The 23,515-nt window shown below is 44.3% G+C and overlaps 2 protein-coding genes across 2 annotated transcripts in view; one reads left to right on the top strand and one right to left on the bottom strand.

The window, feature by feature from the left end:
* Positions 1–23,515, bottom strand: part of HIF1A (hypoxia inducible factor 1 subunit alpha) — a 641,105-nt gene that overhangs the window by 165,938 nt on the left and 451,652 nt on the right. The window lies entirely within an intron of this gene.
* The window catches only part of KCNH5 (potassium voltage-gated channel subfamily H member 5), a 188,225-nt gene that overhangs the window by 149,915 nt on the left and 14,795 nt on the right, over positions 1–23,515 (top strand). Inside the window, exon 10 of the mRNA XM_083732341.1 lies at positions 7,031–7,227. Coding sequence (XP_083588467.1) covers positions 7,031–7,227 — 197 coding nt within the window. The remainder of the gene's footprint in view (positions 1–7,030; positions 7,228–23,515) is intronic.

The following is a 23,515-nucleotide window of genomic DNA, read 5'->3' as shown; positions in this document are numbered from 1 at the left end:
TGGCTTCGACCAGAGCCAGGGCCTTTTCAACTCTGGCTCCGGCCTGGTGGAACGCTCTGCCTCACGAGACCAGGGCCCTGCAGGATCTGATTTCTTTCCGCAGGGCCTGTAAGACAGAGTTGTTCCGCCTGGCCTTTGGCTTGGAGCCAGTTTGATTCCCTCCCTCCCCCCCTCTCTCTTTTCCCCCCTTCTTTTCCTTCTCCTCCTGCGATGAGGCTACATTTTAATATTTTAATGTTCCATTATTTTAATTGTTGTGTTTTATTTTTGTTTTTAAGTTTGTAATCATTCATCTTGTTTTTATTATTGCTTGTAAGCCGCTCTGAGCCCGGCCTTGGCTGGGGAGGGCGGGGTATAAATAAAAAATTATTATTATTATTATTATTATTATTATTATTATTATTATTATTATCCATTAATGTCTGGAGATCCTTATGCAGAATGGTTGAAGGAGCTGGGTATGTTTAGCCTGGGAAAGAGGAAACTGAGAGGAGACAGGATAGCCATCTTCAAATATCTAAAGGGTTGTCACATGGAAATTGCAACAAGCTTGTTTTTTCCTGCTCTGGATGGTAGGACCCAAACCGGTAGCTTCAAGTTACAAGAAAGGAGATTCCGACTAAACATCGGGAAGAGCTTTCTGACAGTAAGAGCTATTTGACAGTGGGACGGTCTCCCTTGGGAGGTTGTGGAGGTTCCTTGGAGGTTATTAAGCAGAGGTTGGATGGCCATCTTTCATGGATGCTTTAGCTGAGATTCCTGCATTGCAGGGGGTTGGACTAGATGACTCTGGGGAACCCTTCCAACTCTGTGATTTTATGATTCCTCAAGATCTTCACCCTGATCTAATTCATATTGTCTGCACTAGCCTTTCTCAACCTGGGTTCCTTCAGATGCTTAGAACTGCAATTCAGTCAACCAGTGGTCAGAGATGATGGAAGTAGGAATCCAACATCTGGATGGCATCAGGTTGGGTTGTGGTGTTTGTGTCAGTCATGAAAACTGAGTACTCAAAGGGAGTATGTTGCCATAAATAATGATTTATTTATTTATTTATTTATTTATACATACCTCGTCCATCTGGCTGGGTTTCCCCAGCCACTCTGGGCGGCTTCCAACCGAATATTAAAAATACATTAAAACATAGAACTGTATAGTTGGAAGGGTCAACTAGTCCAAACCCCATGCAATGCAGGAATCACAACTATTGTTCAGATGAAGGTGCCAAATGATAGGAAGCTGAACAATTGGTCTTGCTTGTGCTGGGGTAGCCAACATGGTAACCTCCAATTCCTATCAGGCCAAGCCAACATGGCCAAAGATCAGGGATGATGGGAGCCTAGAGCTCATCAACATTTGGAGGGCACTATTTTGGCTGCCCGCTGGTCTACAATAATGCCAAGCAGCTCTTCAAAGATCAACCTGTTCCTAGCCCATGGCTATCTCAGATGTGTTCATTCATAAATCTGTCCCATCCTTTTCCTTCATTAATCTTCAGCTTGAAAAACACACACAAACAACTCAAAAACCCCCGGAGAACTTTGAATGAGGAAAACATATTGCTGTGCTTGAAAGCAGGACCAAATGCAACCTTGTATCTGCTGGACCTGACCAATTTCGTAATAAATGACAAGGCAGTTAATCACCAGCTCAGCAAGCATTTTGGGGGGGACAGCCTGCAATAACATCAAGTGTCCTTGCTGTGTTCCTTCTCCTGCTACGGGAGTTTAGAACTCACTTTGCTGCACAAAACAGCTTTGTTCCATCTTCTTTCTTATAAAGTGGCAAAACTTGGCCCTGTTTAGCTTGTGGTGAATTTGGTCACGTTTAGGGCATCCTTTTTCACATGGGTGTCCTTCCAGATGTCTTCAACTGCAACTCCCTTCAGCTTCAGCTAGCATGGCCAATGGCCAGGGATGATGGGAGTTGTAGTCCAAAATGTCTGGAGAGCTGGAGGTGGGGAAAGGCTGGGCTAGGGTTTGGAAAAAATGTTAAGGTTGGCTTCCTGGAAGAAACGTACTCTACTGCTGTCCTTCAGAGATATTTGGATCAGGGATAAGGAACCCATAGCCCTCCAGATGCTGTTGGATTACAACTCCCATCATCCATAACCATTGGCCAGGCTGATGGGAGATGGATACAATTTTAATCTCAAATGACATTCAGAAGGAAAGGGAACAGCAAATGGACAGAAACTTCACAGCACAGACCATTTCTGTGGGTCTCCTCCATTAATTACTGATTTTCTTTTGGACCTTGTCCTATAGCAAAGCAGCTTGTAAAATTCTGAATGCTGAGGGATGGGAGATAACAAGTGCCACAGAGTCTCCTTGTTGCATTTGCATTTGCTACAGCAGACTAAACATGACTACCTGTCTGGAGTTTGCCACCTTGCAGTAACAGCAGACAGGAGACCAATCCCTATCCTCTACCCACAACTATTTGCATTGTTAGTCATGACTGGCACCAAATGAGTAGGGTACAATACTTTGGAAAGTTCATTTGAAAAAGGAACCTGTTCTAAGTCTTCTTCATCCTGTCCAAAAAGGAACTAGTTCCACTTCCACTTTGTCCTTTCCCAAAATGAACCAGATTAGTTAAAATTCATTTAGATGAACTTTTTAGTTCATTAAAAGGTCATGCGTCATCTCCTGTATCCAGCATTTGGAATTTTACAAGCTTATTGCTAAAGGATAGGGTCCAAAAGTAAATCAGGGAACCACGTTCTTCCTATTTGTATACTCTGGTACCTCTGGTTATGTACTTAATTCGTTCCAGAGGTCCGTTCTTAACCTGAAACTGTTCTTAACCTGAGACACCACTTTAGCTAATGGGGCCTCCCACTGCTGTTGCGCCACCGCCGCACGATTTCTGTTCTCATCCTGAAGCAAAGTTATTAACCCGAGGTACTATTTCTGGGTTAGCAGAGTCTGTAACCTGAAGCGTACGTAACCTGAAGCGTGTGTAACCCAAAGTACCACTGTACTTCATAAGCTGTTCCAGTTGGAAGAGAATTTCTTCCAGGGAAGATACAAGATATAACTCACACCCCTTCTTTCTGATTGCCTAGCAACAGTGATTAAATTACTAAGCAACTTTAGCAATAGCAGCGCTTCCATATCTGCCTAATAAACCTTAGAATATAGCCTCCACGTTTTGTTTGCTAACTTTCTTTATAGGTGTGCCGTTGACTTTTTCTAAATATAAAAAATGAAAATGAAAAGCTAAGTGTCCTCCTGCTTTGGAAACAGGGAATGAAGATGAACTAGAAATAACTCCAAGTTCTGCTCCAAATGAACTTAATTCACCTTTAGTTCACCCAGGAATTATGGGAACTACTTTCAGGTGTAGTTTGGCAATTTTGTAACCAGTTCAGTGAACTGATGTGGCTTCGGAGAGGGGCCATAGCACATGCTTTGTTGGCAGAAAATCCCAGATTCAATCCCTCGTGCATTGATGCAAAACAATCTTAGCTGGCAGAGCTGCTGAAAGTGCCTCCCCTGGGACCTTTAGAGAGCCACTACCGTCCAGAACAGACAATACCGGCTGAGCATAAGACATTTCTTTTATTGTTAACTTGCAAAATTCAGGTCTGGGTTACCTTTGTGCAACGTGATGTTTTCAGGGTTGGGGGGGGGGGTTTAGGTCACAGCATGCCTAGAATACGATAGTGCAGTCGAACCAGTCTACCTTTCTCCAAAAGTAGTTGAAAGATGGCAAGTTCAGAAGAGGGCTTTGAACTGCTTACTCAGATGTTCCTTGAACACAAGATCATACAATGTTACCATCCCATCCCTTGGGACCCTACTGCTTTGGCAAGGATGTTCTTCTGACATACGTACAAGGTTCTAACAGCCAGGCAGATGTTTTGATTCTGCTTTGCTTAAAAGACGCCAGAACATTATTGAAATCAAATAGCTCTGTGACTTCTGCATAAATAAACCTGTCTAGACACTTGGATGATATCTGGTGAAGCAAACCATGAAGCTAATGCCACTCCATTTTTTTTGCAAGAAAAGGTGGGAGGAGATCTATGTACATTCTATAACTGTGTTTTTATGCAGACCCATCTCCTTCTTTAAAGGGACACAGGTGGCGCTGTGGGTTAAACCACAGAGTCTAGGACTTGCTGATCAGAAGGTTGGTGGTTCGAATCCCCACGATGGGGTGAGCTCCCATTGCTCAATCCCTGTTCCTGCCAAGCTAGCAAATCAACAGCACGTCAAACTGCAAGTAGATAAATAGGTAGCACTCTGGTGGGAAGGTAAACGTCGTTTCCGTGTGCTGCTCTGGTTCAGTAGAAGCGGCTTAGTCATGCTGGCCACATGACCTGGAAGCTGTACGCTGGCTCCCTTGGCCAATAAAGCAAGATGAGTGCCGCAACCCCAGAATCGGCCACGACTGGACCTAATGGTCAGGGTTCCCTTTACCTTTACCTTTATCTCCTTCTTTGGCCTTTGGTCTTGTCCACTTTTGAATTTGGATCCTGTTATTTCCTTAAATATAGGGAGTGTGTTTTAGGGATGAGGACCCTGTGGCCCTCTATGTGTTCTTGATTCTCAACTCCCTTTACTTTGTACCAGCATGGTCACCGGTCAGGGATGGTGAGATTAACATCTGGACGGTTACAGGTTCCCCATACCTGGAGTAGATGGCTAACAGGTGTGGTCCCAAAGTATGTTTTGAAGGCACCTTGCCTAAACTACGTAAGTTTGGGTCTGGGAAGTGCCTTTTATAGGCTCAACAATCGAAGGAATGCAGGACATGAATAAAGGCTTACAAAAGTTGCTAGCAGAATCATACCAGTGTAAGTTATTGGTGAAGATGCTTATCTGGGTTAACGAAACTTCTCTGTTGATCATCTGGAACCAATTTTCCCCCACCATGGGTGAGTGGGAAAGTGGCTGTTTATAAGCTTGGTGTGGTGTGGTGTAGTGGTTAAGAGCGGTAGTCTCATAATCTGGTGAACCGGGTTCGATTCCCTGCTCCTCCACATGCAGCTGCTGGGTGACCTTGGGCCAGTCACACTTCTCTGAAGTCTCTCAGCCCCACTCACCTCACAGAGTGTTTGTTGTGGGGGAGGAAGGGAAAGGAGAATGTTAGCCACTTTGAGACTCCTTAAAGGGAGTGAAAGGTGGGATATCAAATCCAAACTACTCTTCTTCTTCTTCTTCTTCTTCTTCTTCTTCTTCTTCTTCTTCTTCTTCTTCTTCTTCTTCTTCTTATCAATTTTCTGTTATTTAACTACACACACACACACACACACACACACACACACACACACAGAGTTTCTAGACAGATGTAGAAAACAGGAGTTACTTGCAAATAAGTGGCCTCACCTTTTAGTAAGCTTTGTTATTCCGGATTTCTAAAGAAAAACATTCAACTACTGAGCAAGTACATCTTGAAACAGCACACCGTGCAAGGAAGTACATTTTAGCAGGTTTTGTTACGCCGAGGTTATGAGCAAGAAGAGCACTTAACCAACGGGAGAATAATTTTAACTACCATAAATAAATAAATGTTAAAGCAGTACACCATGTAAGCCATCCATTAGCAGCGCACTCAGCAAGACAGACATTGACTTTCTGCCATGTTGTTATCTAAAAAATCATTAGTGGGATTATTTTATTCCCAATTCCCTGTGTTCCTCCCCTCCCTCTCCCCCCACCAAAAAGCTATTAAATCCTTTCAAAAAGAGCCATCTAGAATGTTCCTATGAAATGTATTATATCAGCAGTAGCTGCAAAGCCCACAAACAAATTTAAAGAACCCAAATGAATGCAGTACTCTACCACCCGTATCATGTTAGCTAGTTCAATGCTGAAGGCTGGATGTGCCAGGGATAATCTCAGGTATCTTCAAACAGGGCTTGGAAGCACCCTGGACTGCCGGGGGTTGGACTAAATGATAATAATAATATAATAATAATTTATTATTTACACCCCGGCCATCCAGCTGGGTTTCCCCACAGGCATCTAGTTGACTACTGTAAGAACAAGATGCTGGACTTGTTGGACCACTGACTTGGTCCAGCATCTCTTCTAAAGTTCATATTTTCTTGTGCAAGGAAAAAAGGGCAGGGAATAGGTATGGCTTGCAGTTGAGTGAGGAGTGTCCTTGCATAGCCTAGTTTTTGCCCTAGGCTTCCAAATACGTTTCCCCATAGGGCTGAAACCCCCACAAGACAGAATGTTCTTTGAATCCAGATTCTTCCCTTGCGTGACCCAGGGGAGGAGAACCCTGTCATAGCATCCCTTTCTTCAGGATGTTGTAAGTTTTAACACCAAAACCAAAAGCTGTGGCACGGCGGTGCTTTTTCTTGCCTCGGTTTCCCTTGCATACAAATGAAGACCCATCATTTCCCCTTTGGAAGGCGCCTAATTAAAGGGAGGGTGGGGATATAACAGATGCCTTCTCTGCAGTTTGCCACTCCGCACAACTTTGGAACAGTGGCTATTTTTAATGTAGCAGTTGGTGAATTAAATGAGGTGAAACCTATTCCTGTTTCTGCAAGAAGCTCCCATAAATATTTATTTTTAGGGCTGTGTGCATTCTATGTATCTTTAGAATAGTTGTGGATGTGTCAGGTCCAATATTTGCCAGCATCTCTGGATTAATGAAAATGTTTTCTTAACCCTGGGCCTCGGTCCAGTATACCTGAAGGAGCGTCTCCACTCCCATCGTTCAACCCAGACACTGAGGTCCAGTGCCAAGGGCCTTCTGGCGGTTCCCTCACTGCGAGAAGTGAGGTTACAGGGAACCAGGCAGAGGGCCTTCTCGGTAGTGGCGCCCGCCCTGTGGAACACCCTCCCATCAGATGTCAAAGAAATAAACAACTACCTGATGTTTAGAAGACACCTGAAGGCAGCCCTGTTTAGGGAAGTTTTTAAATGACTAATGTTTTAATGTATTATTAATCTCACGTTGGAAGCCACCCGATCCTGCCGGTCCAAACCTGATTCCAACAGCTCTGTGGGGCTCTGACACCAGGCATGTTTTAACTGAACTTTCCCTGTTGCTTTCCCAGGTAAAGGTGATGTGTTTGGTGACATCTTCTGGAAGGAGACCACTCTGGCCCACGCCTGCGCCAATGTGCGGGCCCTGACCTACTGCGATTTGCACATCATCAAGCGGGAAGCCTTGCTGAAAGTCCTGGATTTTTATACAGCTTTTGCAAACTCCTTCTCCAGGAATCTCACGCTCACCTGCAACCTGAGGAAACGGGTAAGATATCGCTTTTATGTATAATTTTACAATTTTTAATTGACACCATTACTCCCCTTGTAAACTATCGTTGTTGTTTTTTCTGGTCTATGACCGTAATAAATTAATTCATTCATTCATCGCCGTTTTGATTTTGATGGTTAGGCATTCATTTACGGATCACATGTGTCTCAAGGAAATTTGCAAACCTGTGGCAAGACAGCTAAGAATACTACTGAAAACACGAATGCAACACAAAGTAAAGATAGGTTTAACAGCAATGCAAAATGAACACTTAAGGCACATGTATTTTCACTTAGCAAGAGAAAATGTGTTGGTGGGGGGGGAATGTCTTCAATTGTTTCTGGAAAGCAAAAATCGTGGGTGTGTCTCCTATCTCAACGGAGATGCTATTCCATAAAACAGAGGCAGCCCCAATGAATGCCTTTCTCTGGGTTACTCTGGAGCAGATTTCTGATAGTTCAAGAATTTTTAATAAAATGTGACCTGAGAGCATGATGCAGAATGGTCCTCTGAGTTGTAATTTGGTGAAGGCACTAAGATTAGACAGCCTGCAGTCCCATAATCATGTCACAGAGGATGATTTTGTATCAGACACAGCATCCTAAGAATCATAAAAGTACTACTACTTTTAAAGCAAGTTTCTAGTCCTTAGGATGACAAAGATAGAGCTGCAAGTATGTGGCAATGTCTAAAACACCCCAGATGCTACCCTGCCCAGGACAGAATATCTAGATCTTTAGTAGCTTCTATTGTTTTTAGAGCTCATGATGATTAACAACTGCAGAATGAGTTATCCAAAATAAATAAGCAGTTGCCTCATTGACAGTAGTCAAGAAGGAAATGTGGACCAACTTGGAAGACAGTTGGGTTTTTGTTTTGCTTTGTTTTTCGCTTGTTTGTTTTTAAAGATTTTATTTGCTTTTTTCTTTAATCATGTCATCAATGCATACTGTGTTACAGTCAAGTACAAGGTAATAAAGGGGGGGGGGGGATTTTAAAGACAGTTAAGATTCCAGGCGAGGGACGCGGGTGGTGCTGTGGGTTAAACCACAGAGCCTAGGACTTGCCGATCAGAAGGTCGGCAGTTCGAATCTCCACGACAGGGTGAGTTCCCATTGCTCAGTCCCTGCTCCTGCCAACCTAGCAGTTCGAAAGCATGTCAAAGTGCAAGTAGATAAATAGGTACCACTCTGGCGGGAAGGTAAACGGCGTTTCCGTGCGCTGCTCTGGTTCACCAGAAGCGGCTTAGTCATGCTGGCCACAAGACCCGGAAGCTGTACGCTGGTTCCCTCGGCCAATAAAGCGAGATGAGCGCCACAACCCCAGAGTCGGCCACGACTGGACCTAATGGTCAGGGGTCCCTTTACCTTTATATAGTCATTAAGAGCGCATATTTTGTGACTTTCAGAGATTCATAAGGTACCACTCCGGCGGGAAGGTAAACGGCGTTCCCATGCGCTGCTCTGGTTCGCCAGAAGCGGCTTAGTCATGCTAGCCACATGACCCAGAAGCTGTACGCCAGTTCCCTCAGCCAATAAAGCGAGATGAGTGCCGCAACCCCAGAGTCGGCCACGACTGGACCTAATGGTCAGGGGTCCCCTTACCTTTACCTTTTTAAGATTCCAGGCAGAGTCCCAACACAACCAGAAAGCCTTGCATAGGTGCTTCTTTCCCAGGGAGATCCTGGGAATAATACGAGTAGGTGGGGCCAGTCCAGAACCTGAGAACACATTACTGCCCAGGCATGCTCTCTCAACCACAGTCCTTGTAGCGCATTGCATGGTGATAGCTCTGCAGAGAACAGATGGCTTCCTATAGGAAAGATGCACATGGGCAGATGCTATGGGGGGAAGAAGATCAAAGGTCACAAATGAGTTTGAAACAGCCCTTCAGTTTTTTGGCTGTGTGCCTCTAGCTTATCTGAGGATCATGAAACCCAAATCTTTATACCTACGGGACTGCCTCTCCTGGTATGCCCCGCAGAGGACATTAAGGTCCACAAATGAGAACATTTTGGAGGTCCCAGGTCACAAGGTGGATAGATTGTTCTCAACTAGGGCCAGGGCCTTTTCAGTACTGGCCCCGACTTGGTGGAACGCTCTGTCACAAGACTTGACATCTTTCCTCAGGGCCTGCAAGACAGAGCTGTTCTGCCTGGCCTTTGGTTTGGACTCAGTCTGACCCTTACGTTTCCTCCCCTTATGGTTTTGATCTATGGGCTACTTTTAAAATGAGGCTGCATTTTAAATTGCATTTTAACCTGTATTTTAAATTATATTTTGGGGGATTTTCCCCCTATTATGTTTTTACTGTAATTTTACTGGTATGAGCTGCCCTGAGCCCGGCTCTGACCGGGGAGGGCGGGGCATGAATTATTATTATTATTATCATCATCATCATCATCATCATCATACAGGGTGAGTCCTTTAAAAGATGACCTCTTCCACGGGGCCTCTTTTAAAAGACTCACCCTGTATAAGAAAATATGTATCCTTATATCCGTGAATAGGCTCAGAGCTGCCTTAAGAACAGAGAGTGTGTCAAAAAAGGGTTTTATTTTGCAGTCACGCCGCAGATCTCCCTGTCAATTAGACTCCGTGGAAATAATACAATATCTACACATGAATTAGCTATTAACGATATGCCTTTGGGACTGGGTTCGGAGATGCCTTCATTTTTATGCAGCTGGAGGGGGGGAGCAAAAGTTCTTTTTTTTATGTGGGTGTTCCTAAAACCATATTAATGAAGGTCATATAAATGTTATCTGCATGAAGAAATCTCATAATTGTGATGAATAGATTTATGGAGCATTAACTCTGGCGCTTTTATGGCTGGAATGAATTTTTCTCTTCTCTGTAGCTCTACTTTTTTATCGTGAGATAAAGAAGTTTGTAGCAGGCAAAACAAAACAAAACAAAAATACCCTCCAAATATTATAGTACGCTGTAATGCAATCCCCATATTAATACACAGATGGTATCGGTGGTACCTGTGAATTAACGTCTGCAGAGCACTAGGTGTAATTCCAGAAAGGTGGAAGATATCGGCAAAACCTGTTGCTGTTTCGCAGCTTTCTGACTAGTTGCAGGACCTTAGCCAGATCTAGCAGAGTAAACGCAGAATCCACGGAAGCAATTGGTGACTTGACTGCAGACAGGATAGACGAAGCAGGAACCAGGAACTTGTAGATAGGTGTTTATTATATACAGTGGACTATTTACAGGAACAGAACAGAACACGGATCTTTAACTTGCTCTCTCATACACGACTCACAACTCCTGAACTCAAACTCGTACACTGACACATTCCAGTTAGTGGTCCATTAATCATTATTCCCATGAGAGAGCTTGACCAATCATGGAGCTGTCTCCATGCCTCTGTTATCACCAGGCAGACTTACTCCTTCACATTGCCTTGGCTGTCGGCCAAACCCTTATTGACTCTGTGTGTGTAGCTGCATGTATACAGATTCCCAACAGAAGAACCATGCCATCCATTAAGTATAGGGTCACTTCCTCTAGATCACTGGACTTCAGCTGGTGGGTTGGGACTATACCACCAGTAGTGTTGTAATGGTTAGAGTGTTGGACTGTGACTTGGGAGACCAGGGTTCGAATCTCCACTCAGTCAACCCTACCTGACAGGGTTGTCATGAGGCTGAAATGGGGGCTTGGAGAATCATGAGCTCTTGGGAGGAAAAGGTAGAATATAAATGTAACAAATAAACAAATGGTCTGATCCAAACTGGGTTGCAGCAGGAGCACTACGGGAAAAGATTCAGAAAGGGGTCCCCAAACGCATGCTTGGGTGACAAGAGTGGATCTTGGGTCAGAAAAAGTCAGGTGACGACTTCTCCAGATGTCATTGGACTACAGCTCCCATCAATCCACAATTGGCCACGGTCAATGGTGAGGAGCGATGGAAGTTGAAAAGGCTGCCTTCATTCTAATGTCTCAAACAAAAGGTTGCATATTTGCATTTTACCTCACCCCGCCTCCTTGAAATACAGCCTTGCAGCCTGAACGTGTGTGCCACATTTAATTCCAGTATTTTGACCTTCAGTGTAGTGGTCAGACTGGAATCCAACAAACCAAGAAATTTACAAGCATGGCTCTGGAAGAACCAAAGGCCTCAGTTAGGCCAACAAGCAACCACTAATAGCTTTGCAATCAGCTTCATTGGATTGCCATGAGTTCCAATGTTATGAGAGAGGGGGGGGGGACTTTTCTCTATCTACTCTCTCCATGCCATGCATGAGTCTATGGACCTTGATCATGCCTAGGTAAAGGTAAAGGTTGTTGTTGTTGTTGTTTAGTCGTTTAGTCGTGTCCGACTATTCGTGACCCCCATGGACCAGAGCACACCAGGCACACCTGTCTTCCACTGCCTCCCTCAGTTTGGTCAACCTCATGCTGGTAGCTTCGAGAACACTGTCCAACCATCTCATCCTCTGTCATCCCCTTCTCCTTGTGCCCTCCATCTTTCCCAGCATCAGGGTCTTTAACAGGGAGTCTTCTCTTCTCATGAGGTGGCCAAAGTATTGGAGCCTCAGCTTCAGGATCTGTCCTTCCAGTGAGCACTCAGGGATGATTTCCTTCAGAATGGATAAGTTTGATCTTCTTGCAGTCCATGGGACTCTCAAGAGTCTCCTCCAGCACCAGAATTCAAAAGCATCAATTCTTCAGCGATCAGCCTTCTTTATGGTCCAGCTCTCACTTCCATACATCACTACTGGGTAAAGGTACCCCTGATCATTAGGTCCACTCGAGGACGACTCTGGGGTTGCGTGCTCATCTCGCTCTATAGGCCGAGGGTGCCTACTCTTTAGCTAAAAAGTCCCAAATGCTGCAACCTTTCTTAATGGGGCAGTCTCTTGATCGCTTTGCCTGCCCTTTCCCAACTCTGAAATATCCTTTTTGCGGTGAGGCAGCCAGAACCGTACACAGTACAGTGGTACCTCTGGTTGCGAACAGGATCCATTCCAGAGCCCTGTTCGCAACCTGAATGGAACGCAACCCGAGTCTGCACACACACAGGTCGTGATTTGTCACTTCTGCGCATGCGCGTGATGTCATTTTGCGTGTCTGCGCATGCGCAAGTGGCGAAACCCAAAAGCAACCCTTTCTGGTACTTCCGGGTCGCTGCAGGACGTAACCTGAAAGAACATAACCTGAACCGAATGTAACAAGAGGTATGACTGTATTCTAAATGTGGTTGCACCCTAGATTTGCATAACAGCATGAGGATATCAGCAGTTTTATTTTTTATTCCTGCATTGCAGGGGGCTGGACTAGATGACCCTTGGGTCCCTCCCAACTCTAAGATTCCATGATTTTCAGTTCCATCCCTAACGATCCCTTTCCTAACGATCCCTAGCATGGGACCTGCTCAGACAATATGGAGATTAGTGTATACCTATGGTCTGCCTTCCTATAACCATCTGCTTCCTGAGCTTAGACTTGGGCCTTTAGAGAGATGGAAAATCAGGGGAGACGAGAGACATCATATGGCTTTTACAATTTTTTTCTAATGGCTAAGGTTCCTCCATTCTTCCACAAGCTCATTTTGGCTGCGTATGTCGCTACGCAGCACCATTAGCTTGTTTTTGGAACTAGCACACCTCACCACCTGCATTCTAGTAGTCGCAGCATCAAATTAGCTCCAGTGTGATTTCTCTTGTGATTCTTTTGCAACTTGCTCCACAAGGCAAGAACACATAATGACAAAATAAATTACATACTGCATTTTTTATTTTTTAGTTCAAATGATGGCAAAGAGACTCTGCTGAACAGCAACAATAGAAACACCGGCTGGTTTCTCAGCTCTGGTTTGACTGTGGCCATCTTGAGGGGAAAGATTCAGTGACATGTTCTAGAGCTGCCTGACTTTGAACCCTTTCCAGGGACCCAATTTGCTACTGTCAATACTTTTTGTTCTCAAACAGTTATTTGCTCTTGCAGCAGTTAGAGATAAGGACTGGAAACATGTGCAGTGCTATTATTATTATTATTATTATTATTATTATTATTATTATTATTGGATGTTTTTAATGTTTGGTGTTCTATTGTGCTTTTAATTCTGTTGGGAGCCACCCAGAGTGGCTGGGGAAACCCAGCCAGATGGGCAGGGTATAAACTAATAATAATAATAATAATAATAATAATAATAATAATAATAATAATAATACAATGATAATAATAATAATAATAATGACAATGATGATGATGATAATATTAATAATAATAATTTGCCACCCATCTGACTGGGTTGCCCCAGCCACTCTGGGCAGCTCTCAACAGAATATTAAAAACACAATAAAACATCAGCCATTTAAAACTACCCTATCAGAGGTAGGATTATTATCAATTTACGATGGACTGGAAGCTTCACAGGCTATGAAGGACTTGCTCACATATTTATTGACAGCTGCACAAGTTATTATACTTAGGAAGTGGAAGGGGCAAGCAGAATATAAAATGGTATAAAGAGGTGTGGGATGTTGCTATTAATTATGAAATAACATGTGCCATTAAGGTAAGACAGGAAATATGCAGGAGAAATGATTTTGAGGAGATATGGAGGGTGTTTGTAGAATTTGTACAGTTAAAACAGAAAGGGGTCAAAGAGGTGTTGAAATTTCTGGTGGTTGGATAGTTACAATGGAATGCTACTGGTGGTGGGGTGCGCATTTTTATTCTTATTCATTTATTACTATTACTTTGTCAAAATAAAATAAAAATAAAAAAAATTAACAACAACAACTTCCCTATACAGGGCTGCCTTCAGATGTCTTCTGAAAGTCAGATAGTTGTTTATTTCCTTGACATCTGGTGGGAGAGTGTTCCACAGGATGGGCACCACCACCGAGAAGGCCTCTGCCTGGTTCCCTGTAACCTCACTTCTCACAATGAGGGAATCACCAGGATCTGGACCTGAGTCTCCGGGATGAACGATGGGGGTGGAGAGGCTCCTTCGGGTATACAGGGCCAATGCTGCTTAGGTGGGACATGTTCTGTCCCCCCATGGCTTGAGGCTCAGGAGAAGCTAGCTGCACCAGAAGCATTTACTGGCAGGGAAGAGTTACATCCAGGTTGGTTAGGACCCTGGACAGCACCCTGTGAAAGGTAAGGGAAAACGTTGCTTCAGCAGAGCAATGAGGCCTTGTTAAAGCTGGCTGGTCAAGTGCTTCTGTTGGCTCTGACCACCTGAAAAGCATCCTGTGTTCTTAAAGGGCTGTTGCCTGATTCTGAAGCTGCAGGTGTTTATGGCGTGATAGTGAGGACTCCAGAAAAATTAGTGAGGACCCGGGAAAATGGTCTGCGGACAAACGTCGGTTCCTTATGCCAGTAAAGTGAGATGAGCGCCACAACCCCAGAGTTGTTCGCGACGGGACTTAACTGTCAGGGGTCCTTTACCTTTACCTTTTTATTTTATCGGAGGATTCAGTCACATAATGGCAAATTCAGGTTGTGCAGTTGTAGTTTGTAGGGGGGTCTTGTGCAACAAACGGGGGGGGGGGGGGTTGTGATAAGGAAAGCAACAGGAAAATGCACCGGGACTTGGTTTCACACAATGTCACCTAACCTTGCAAACTGACCAGAATTACATTAATGTCCTTGTGAAGGCCCCCGAGTCCTACAGCTTGAATCAGTTGCCATGTGAAGTTGCCTTAGCCCATTATAGCACACATGTATGTCCTATAACCTCCTGCCAAGCTAGCAGTTCGAAAGCACGTCAAAGTGCAAGTAGATAAAGAGGTACCACTCCGGCAGGAAGGTAAACAGCGTTTCCGTGCACTGCTCTGGTATGCCAGAAGCGGCTTAGTCATGCTGGCCACATGACCCGGAAGCTGTACGCCGGCTCCCTCGGCCAGTTAAGTGAGATGAGTGCCGCAACCCCAGAGTCGTCCGCAACTGGACTTAACGGTCAGGGGTCCGTTTACCTTTACCTTTCAGTTATTGACCTTGGGGGGGAGGGGAAGTTGTTTATCTTTTTTGAGGGGGGGAGCCAAAGTTTTTGACTTCTTTTAGGAGAGGGAAATCGCTCAACAAAAAACAACGATACGGCCTCGGTCCTGTATATCTGAAGGAGCATCTCCACCCCCATCGTTCTACTCGGACATTGAAGTCCAGCACCAAGGGCCTTCTGGCGGTTCCCTCATTGCGAGAAGTGAGGTTACAGGGAACCAGACAGAGGGCCTTCTTGGTAGTGGCGCCCACCCTGTGGAACACCCTCTCTTCAGATCTGAAGGAAATAAGCAGCTATCCTATCTTTAAAAGACATCTGACGGCAGCCCTGTTCAGGGAAGTTTTTAATATTTAATGCTGGACTGTTTTTAACACTCAATTGGGAGCCGTCCAGAGTGGCTGGGGAAACTCAGCCAGATGGGTGGGGTATAAATAATAAATTATTATTATTATTATTATTATTATTATTATTATTATGCAGTGCTGACGACTACTTTCGTTTTCTATACCATTTGATGCTACAGACTAACACAGGGGCAGAGGAAGGGCATAGGGAATTTCCTTGCATTGCTTTTCACTTCCGCCAATATAGGGGTCCCCTGATTGACCATGATCTTCTGAGGATAGACATGTCGATCACGGTCAACCGGTTGGACATCCCTGTTGTACTACAATTCCCACCAACCCCAGCTAGCATGGACAATGGCCAGGACCCCTGAGTGTTGCAGTTCTGCCATTCTTGGCGGGGAGCATGTTGGCTGCCCATGTTCCAGAGAATGTATTTTGCAGGCAACTGAGCTACTGCAGGCGCAGTTCTGCTTGATTATGGAGAAGCTATATTTGACAAGAATCAATGTTGTTTCATTTTTGCTCACCTCTCAGCAGCCCTTGAAGGATTTTGTTTTAATGTTCTAAAATGTCATTGTTTTCAGCACACAGTGCTTGGGGGGATGTCTTTATTTGAGTCTCAGTTATTGCCAAGTCCCTTCTCTGCCATCCAGTTTGCTCCTGGTGATTAACCTTTGCAAAGCATGTGTGGGTCTTCGTTAACTACTGGAAAAAAAGAAAAGCATCATGATTGTGATTGTTAATTATTTACATAGAGCCGCCCAGGGGCACAGTGCTGCCAATAAAAGAGATCCTTTGTAAGAGCAACAAAGTGAGTTGCATATGCGAGTCATAGTATTTAAAGCTGCAGGCTTGAAGGGCTTAACTGGCAAATTATTTATTTACTTGCAGTTTTCTTCCCCTGCTGTTTTAGCTGCCGTCCCCAAAGGCAGCTCACAATAACCAATAATGAGGCAGTCCCTGCTGTGGGGTTTGCATTCCAAAAGGCATGACAAGAAAGGAAAAGGGGTTGGGAGGGAGAAGGAAAAAAAGCAAACTTGGGCCCTAGTTCTTCGTTACAAAGTTCTGGTAATAATAATTAATAATGATAATAATGATAATAATGATAATAATGATAATAATGATTATTATTATTTTATTATTTATAACCCAGCCAATCTGGCTGGGCTTCCCCAGCCACTCTGGCTGGGCTTCCCCAGCCACTCTGGCGGCTTCCCAAAAAATATTAAAATACTGTAATACATCAAACATTAAAAGCTCCCCTAAACAGGGCTGCCTTCAGATGTCTTCTAAAATTCTGGTAGTTGTTGTTCTCTTTGACATCTGGTGGGAGGGCATTCCACAGGGCGGGTGCCACTACAGAGAAGGCCCTCTGCCTGGTTCCCTGTAACTTGGCTTCTCGCAGGGAGAGAACCGCCAGAAGGCCCTTGGAGCTGGACCTCAGTGTCCGGGTAGAACGATGGGGGTGGAGACGCTCCTTCAGGTATACTTGACCGAGGCCGTTTAGGGCTTTAAAGGTCAGCACCAACACTTTAAAATGTGCTCGGAAACGTACTGGGAGCCAATGTAGGTCTTTCAAGACCGGTGTTATATGGTCTCGGCGGCCACTCCCAGTCACCAGTCTAGCTGCCGCATTCTGGATTAGTTGTAGTTTCCGGGTCACCTTCAAAGGTAGCCCCACATAGAGCGCATTGCAGTAGTCCAAGCGGGAGATAACCAGAGCATGCACCACTCTGGCGAAGCAGTCCGCAGGCAGATAGGATCTTAGCCTGCGTACCAGATGGAGCTGGTAAACAGCTGCCCTGGTAACTGTGTTCTTTCTAACAGGGTTGAGTGCAGAAAGCTCTCTGCAGTTGCTTCGTGTCACGGTTCCTTCTTCCTTGTTGTATGCTAGAGCTGTAACTCTGTGGGGATGTGCACAGAAACTAGGATAGGATATACCTTATTTTTCCGTGTATAAGACAACCCCTATTTTTTCAGCCCAAAGTTAAGAAATAAATAATTGCAACATTCTGTGTATAAGACGATTCCCAATTTTAAACTTAAAATTTTTGGAGGGAAATATAGTCTTATACACGGAAAAATACAGTTATATCTTAGATATTATCTTTCCCTACTCACGTTTGCGAGTTCAGCAGAGTACACCACTTTGTCGGCAAAAATAAGGAAGCTGTTGATGTGCTAGCTTTGGCCTTTTAATTTAAGTAATCCAGGATGCTTTGCTGCAGACTGGATTTCCTGGTCTTTCTTTCCCTTAGAACAATAAAAACGCGAAACAGTCTTCTTATAAGTAAAGGCAGATTCACTCGCTCAGCGTCACAGTAGCAGTCTTGAGGCAGGCTTAAAATGTAGTTACAGAAATATATTATAGTTTAGATTAGGATTGCAGTCTGAGCTGTGACTCAGACTCAACTCATGTCCTACATCCCTAGTCATTGATGGAGCATCAAAGAGAACAGATCAGATAGCAGGGATCACAGAGAGAGAGCAGGCTGGGGATGTGAATCAGTTTATATAGGTTGTGCCTCTTTACATAGCTGGACACAGTGGTGAATCTCCAACCCCCACCCCCGTCTCTCCCACTTCCTCATTTGTCACTATAACCATCTTCTCTACAGGTGCTGCTATGTGCCCTCTGTCTTTGAGCTCTTTGTTGTATGCTCTAGTTATCTCCTGCTTGGACTACTGCAATGCACTCTACATGTGGCTACCTTTGAAGGTGACTCGGAAACTGCAATTAATCCAGAATGCGGCAGCTAAACTGGTGATTGGGAGCGGCCACCAAGACCACATAACACCGGTCCTGAAAGATCTTCATTGGCTCCCAGTACGTTTCCGAGCACAATTCAAAGTGTTGGTGCTGACCTTTAAAGCCCTAAACGGCCTCGGTCCAGTATACCTGAAGGAGCGTCTCCACCCCCATCGTTCTACCCGTAGGACACTGAGGTCCAGCACCAAGGGCCTTCTGGCGGTTCCCTCAATGCGAGAAGCCAAGTTACAGGGAACTAGGCAGAGGGCCTTCTCGGTAGTGGTACCCGTCCTGTGGAACGCCTCCCACCAGATGTCAAAGAGAACAACAACTACCAGACTTTTAGAAGACATCTGAAGGCAGCCCTGTTTAGGGAAGCTTTTAATGTTTGATGTATTACAGTATTTTAATATTTTTTTGGAAGCCGCCCATGGCTGGACACAGTGGGAGTGGCTCTCACCGGGAGGATGTCTTACAGACCCTGTGAGATCCAGTTTCCTCTCTGTGTGTACCTTTCTAGCATTCAGAAGTAGTTAGTTTTGGCTGCCTTCTTTTAGATATCCCACAAACTTGGTGACAGAGTGTCTGCTTTGCATGCAGAAGAACCTGAGTTCGATCCTTCAACATCTCGAGGTGTGGCTGGGAAAAGCTCGAGCTTGAAACCTTAGAAAGCCATTGCCAGTTGCCATGAATAGTACTAAGCTGGGTGGACTAATGATCTGGCAAAATATGATGCTGGTTTGCTCATTTCTATATACAGTGGTACCTTGGTTATCAAACTTAATCCATTCCGCAGGTCTGTTCCAAAACCATTCCAAAACCAAAGCATTCCAAAACCAAGGACCACTTTCCCATAGAAAGTAATGCAAAATGCATTAATCTGTTCCAGGCTTTAAAAAACAGCCTCTAAAACAGCAATTTAATTTTACTATGAATATACTTCTTCTTCATTGTATTTCAGTTCAACAATTACTTTGATAAAATAGCATATTTTGTTATGTGCCAATGGCTTTAGATACCTCTTAGGTCCATAAATGACCATATAGCATATATTCGACACAAAAAACAGCTGCAATTTGTTGTTGACAAAGGACAGCTGGACATATAAAGCTACCTTCAGTAGCTGAGGGCCTCATCAAACCCTGCGTTGGCCACTGCGAGAACAGGATTTTGGACGAGATGGGCCCTTGATCTGTTCCAGCTCTTCTTGTGTTGTTTTGTTATTGTTCCAGCTAACTCCGGCTCACAAGCTCTCGGGTCTCATGAACTCTCTGACAAGCATTTATATTTCCAAGGCAACTTATAATTCCATCATTTTGTAAGAATAGCAAAGTAATTGAGGGGCTTGCAATTAGCATAACTATCAAGTCTGATGCACTCAGGTCTGATTACAGCTATGAGGGGGCCCTGGGCAAGGTGCCTCCCCCCCCCAAAAAAGCACTGGTAGATAGGGAAAAATTCAATGTAGTTTTACTTTTGCATGTTTTGAAATGATATAGACACTGAAACGCAGCCAGCCTTTTGTTGTTGTTGTTTAGTTGTGTCCGACTCTTCATGACCCCATGGACCAGAGCACACCAGGCACTTCTGTCTTCCACTGCCTCCCGCAGTTTGGTCAAACTCATGCTGGTAGCTTTGAGAACACTATCCAACCATCTCGTCCTCTGCCGTCCCCTTCTCCTTGTGCCCTCCATCTTTCCCAACATCAGGGTCTTTTCCAGGGAGTCTTCTCTTCTCATGAGGTGGCCAAAGTATTGGAGCCTCAGCTTCATGATCTGTCCTTCCAGTGAGCACTCAGGGCTGATTTCCTTCAGAATGGATAGGTTTAATCTTCTTGCAGTCCATGGGACTCTCAAGAGTCTCCTCCAGCACCAAAATTCAAAAGCATCAATTCTTTGGCGATCAGCCTTCTTTATGGTCCAGCTCTCACTTCCATACATCACTACTGGGAAAACCATAGCTTTTACTATGTTGGCAAGGTGAGGTCTCTACTTTTTAAGATGCTGTCCAGGTTTGTCATTGCTTTTCTCCCAAGAAGCAGGCATCTTTTAATTTCATGGTTGCTGTCACCATCTACAGTGATCATGGAGCCCAAGAAAGTAATATCTCTCACTGCCTCCATTTCTTCCCCTTCTATTTGCCAGGAGGTGATGGGACCAGTGGTCATAATCTTTGTTTTTTTGATGTTGAGCTTCAGACCATATTTTGCACTCTCCTCTTTCACCCTCATTAAAAGGTTCTTTAATTCCTCCTCACTTTCTACCATCAAGGTTGTGTCATCTGCATATCTGAGGTTGTTGATTTCTTCCGGCAATCTTAATTCCAGCTAGGGATTCATCCAGCCCAGCCTTTCACAGCCAGCCTTAAAAAGCCACAATTCTGCAAATTTTGCAGTGCAGTTTTCTAACAAAGTAATGTGTCAACAAGGCATATACTAGGATAAAGTGTGCATATCTATGTATAGATTAGTGAAGATAAGATACCGGGGAGCTTTGTTTTGCAAAAACATGTACAGTGGTACCTCGGGTTACATAGGCTTCAGGTTACAGACACTTCAGGTTACAGACTCCACTAGCCCAGAAATAGTACCTCGGGTTAAGAACTTTGCTTCAGGATGAGAACAGAAATTGCATGGTGGCAGCGTGGCGGCAGCAGGAGGCGCCATTAGTGAAAGTGGTACCTCAGGTTTAGAACAGTTTCAGGTTAAGAACGGACCTCCAGAATGAGTTACGGTAAGTTCTTAACCCGAGGTACCACTCTATGTTAGGGGAAAACTGCACACAAAAATGTGCATGTTAGGAGAAATGTGTAACAAAATGCTGACAAATTTTCAAGGGGCTTAAAAAATAAAATAAACCACAAGCAGATGTGAAAATCTGAAGACTTTGGGGATGGGCAACAGAGAGAAACTGAATTTGACATATTCAGTCATCTCTAGTGTCTCACAGCATCCTAGAGGAATAATTTAAACGACTGGTGCCAACTTATGTGTAAAGCTTAACCCACAAAAATCAGTGAAAGAGAGTTCTTGGTTTGCTAAAAGGTTTCCGTTTGATTAGACTTTATGTTTATAGACTCCTTGTGCCGATGCCATTAGGGCAAAGTGATAAATCAAAGATAAACGGCCCACTAGCCTGTAGTCTTGTCTTTCGGAAGCTGAATTCTCAGGCATCTATGGAAGATGCTGGACATCAAGGCATGATCAGAGGGCATGTGATGCCACAACCTGGCTGAAGCTACATCAGCAGGTCTGGAAGACACAGTGCTGCTTTCTACTGAGTGAGGCCACTGGTCCATCCACCTCCGTATTGTCTACACTGAACGGCATCAATTCTCTAGGGTTTCAGAAAGGGGAGATTCCCAGCTCTGTTCAGAGATGCCAGGGACTGAACGCAGGACCTTCTGCATGCAAAGCAAATTTTCTACCACTGAGCTACAGCTCCCATGGCAGATTCAAACTTGAGTACTTGGAGAACTCCCTTCTAGTGCTGTTCAGAAAAGGGTCAGTTATTGCAAGCGGCTTTTTAAACAAAGCTCTCACCAGAAATATGTGTGTGTGTGTGTGTACACACAGATACACAGTTACACACACACACACACACACAAACACACAGTGAGGGGGGAAAGTTTTTTATTATTATTAAAGATTTTCTTGTTTTACAGAAGCAAGTGTAATGTCTCTCGTATTTTTTCCATGTAACATTTTTACAAATCCGTTTCATTTGTTGAGACATTAGGGGGAGATAAAAAAGGGGGTGGAGGGGGGGAAGATGGGTGGGGGTGGGGTCGGGGGTGATGTTCCTATTACGCTTAATGTATGTAGGGTTTGGTGTCAGCGTTGCTTGTGCTGTTCACTTGTGTTCCTTTGGTGGTGAGAGAGGTTGGGGTTGGCCTAGGATGTGGTTGTTTGTTTGTGATTGGCTGTGGTGATCTTTGTTTTCGTGTGTGAGTGAGGTGGGTGGGTGTTTTGGATCAGGTTACCCATATTGATTTGTATGCTGTTGGTGGATTATTGTCATTGTCTTGTTGGGCTGTGTATGTGATAAAGGGGAGCCATACCGGGGTAAAGGCGTCTTCTTCTGTTTGTCCCCATGTCAGTTTCAGTTTATTGGTTAATTTTTCTAGTAGGGCTGTTTCCCATACTATTTGGTACCATTGATCCATGCTTACTCCTGACAGGTCTCTCCAGTGTCTGGTGGGGGGGGGGAGTATTTGATGCCCTGCTAAATTTGCCCATTAGCCATCTGATGAAGAAATGACCAGTCCATAATTTTAATGGTATAGGTTTATTGTAGCTGTGAGAGACAGAATAACAACAGGAAAAACACCCGGAAACCCAGAAGACAAAAGTCAAAGATTGATGTGCATTATAATGAGTGAAATAAGTATTTGATCCCTTTGCAAAAGACGGCTTAGTACTTGGTGGCAAAAACCCTTGTTGGCAATTACAGAGGCAAGATCTTTCTTGTAGGTGGCCACCAGGTTTGCACACATCTCAGGAGGTATTTTGTCCCACTCCTCTTTGCAGATCCTCTCCAAGTCAGTAAGATTTCGAGGCTGATGTGTTTACACAGCTCCTTCCACAGATTTTCAATGGGATTAAGGTCTGGAGACTGGCTAGGCCACTCCAGGACCTTAATGTGCTGTTTCTTGAGCCACACCTTTGTTGCCTTGGCTTTTTCTTCCTCTTAAGAGTGCAAAACTGATTTATAGTGTTTGTTGCAGTATATCAGAGTGTGTCTGTGTAGCTCTGCATGAGTACTAGGGCAGGACTTTAGTACTCCAAGGAGAACTTGGTTTGATTGACAGCCAATTGCCACTTCTGCTTCTCCCAGGTGCACGAAACAGCCTAGATTGGGGGCGAGGGAGTGTTTTTCAGTATTTTGTGTTTGTGTATTTTGTGTTTTTCATCTGGCATTTTTATGGTGTGAACCACTCTGGGATCTGCAGTTGAACGGCGGCATACAAATTTAATTAATCAATCGATCCATTAATTAATTAGCAGTGATCATTTGAACACCAGATGCTAGATTCTTGGGAGCCATTCTCAAACAACAGGTCCTTCAATATGGGAGCATTGATCAGAGGTAATGTTGGTTGTACAAATGCCAGCCCAGGAAGAACACAAGAAACAATGACCTTCCAAAACAATGTGCTTTTTTATGGCCAAAATATAATTGGATCCTAAGGGAAACATTGCATGCATTAAGTTTGCTGAAAA

Source organism: Podarcis gaigeae (assembly GCF_964106915.1).
Source record: "Podarcis gaigeae genome assembly, chromosome: 1".
NCBI classification, from domain to species: Eukaryota; Metazoa; Chordata; class Lepidosauria; order Squamata; family Lacertidae; genus Podarcis; species Podarcis gaigeae.
Note: the sequence above shows the minus strand (reverse complement) of the source record. Positions and strands in the feature narration are given on the sequence as shown.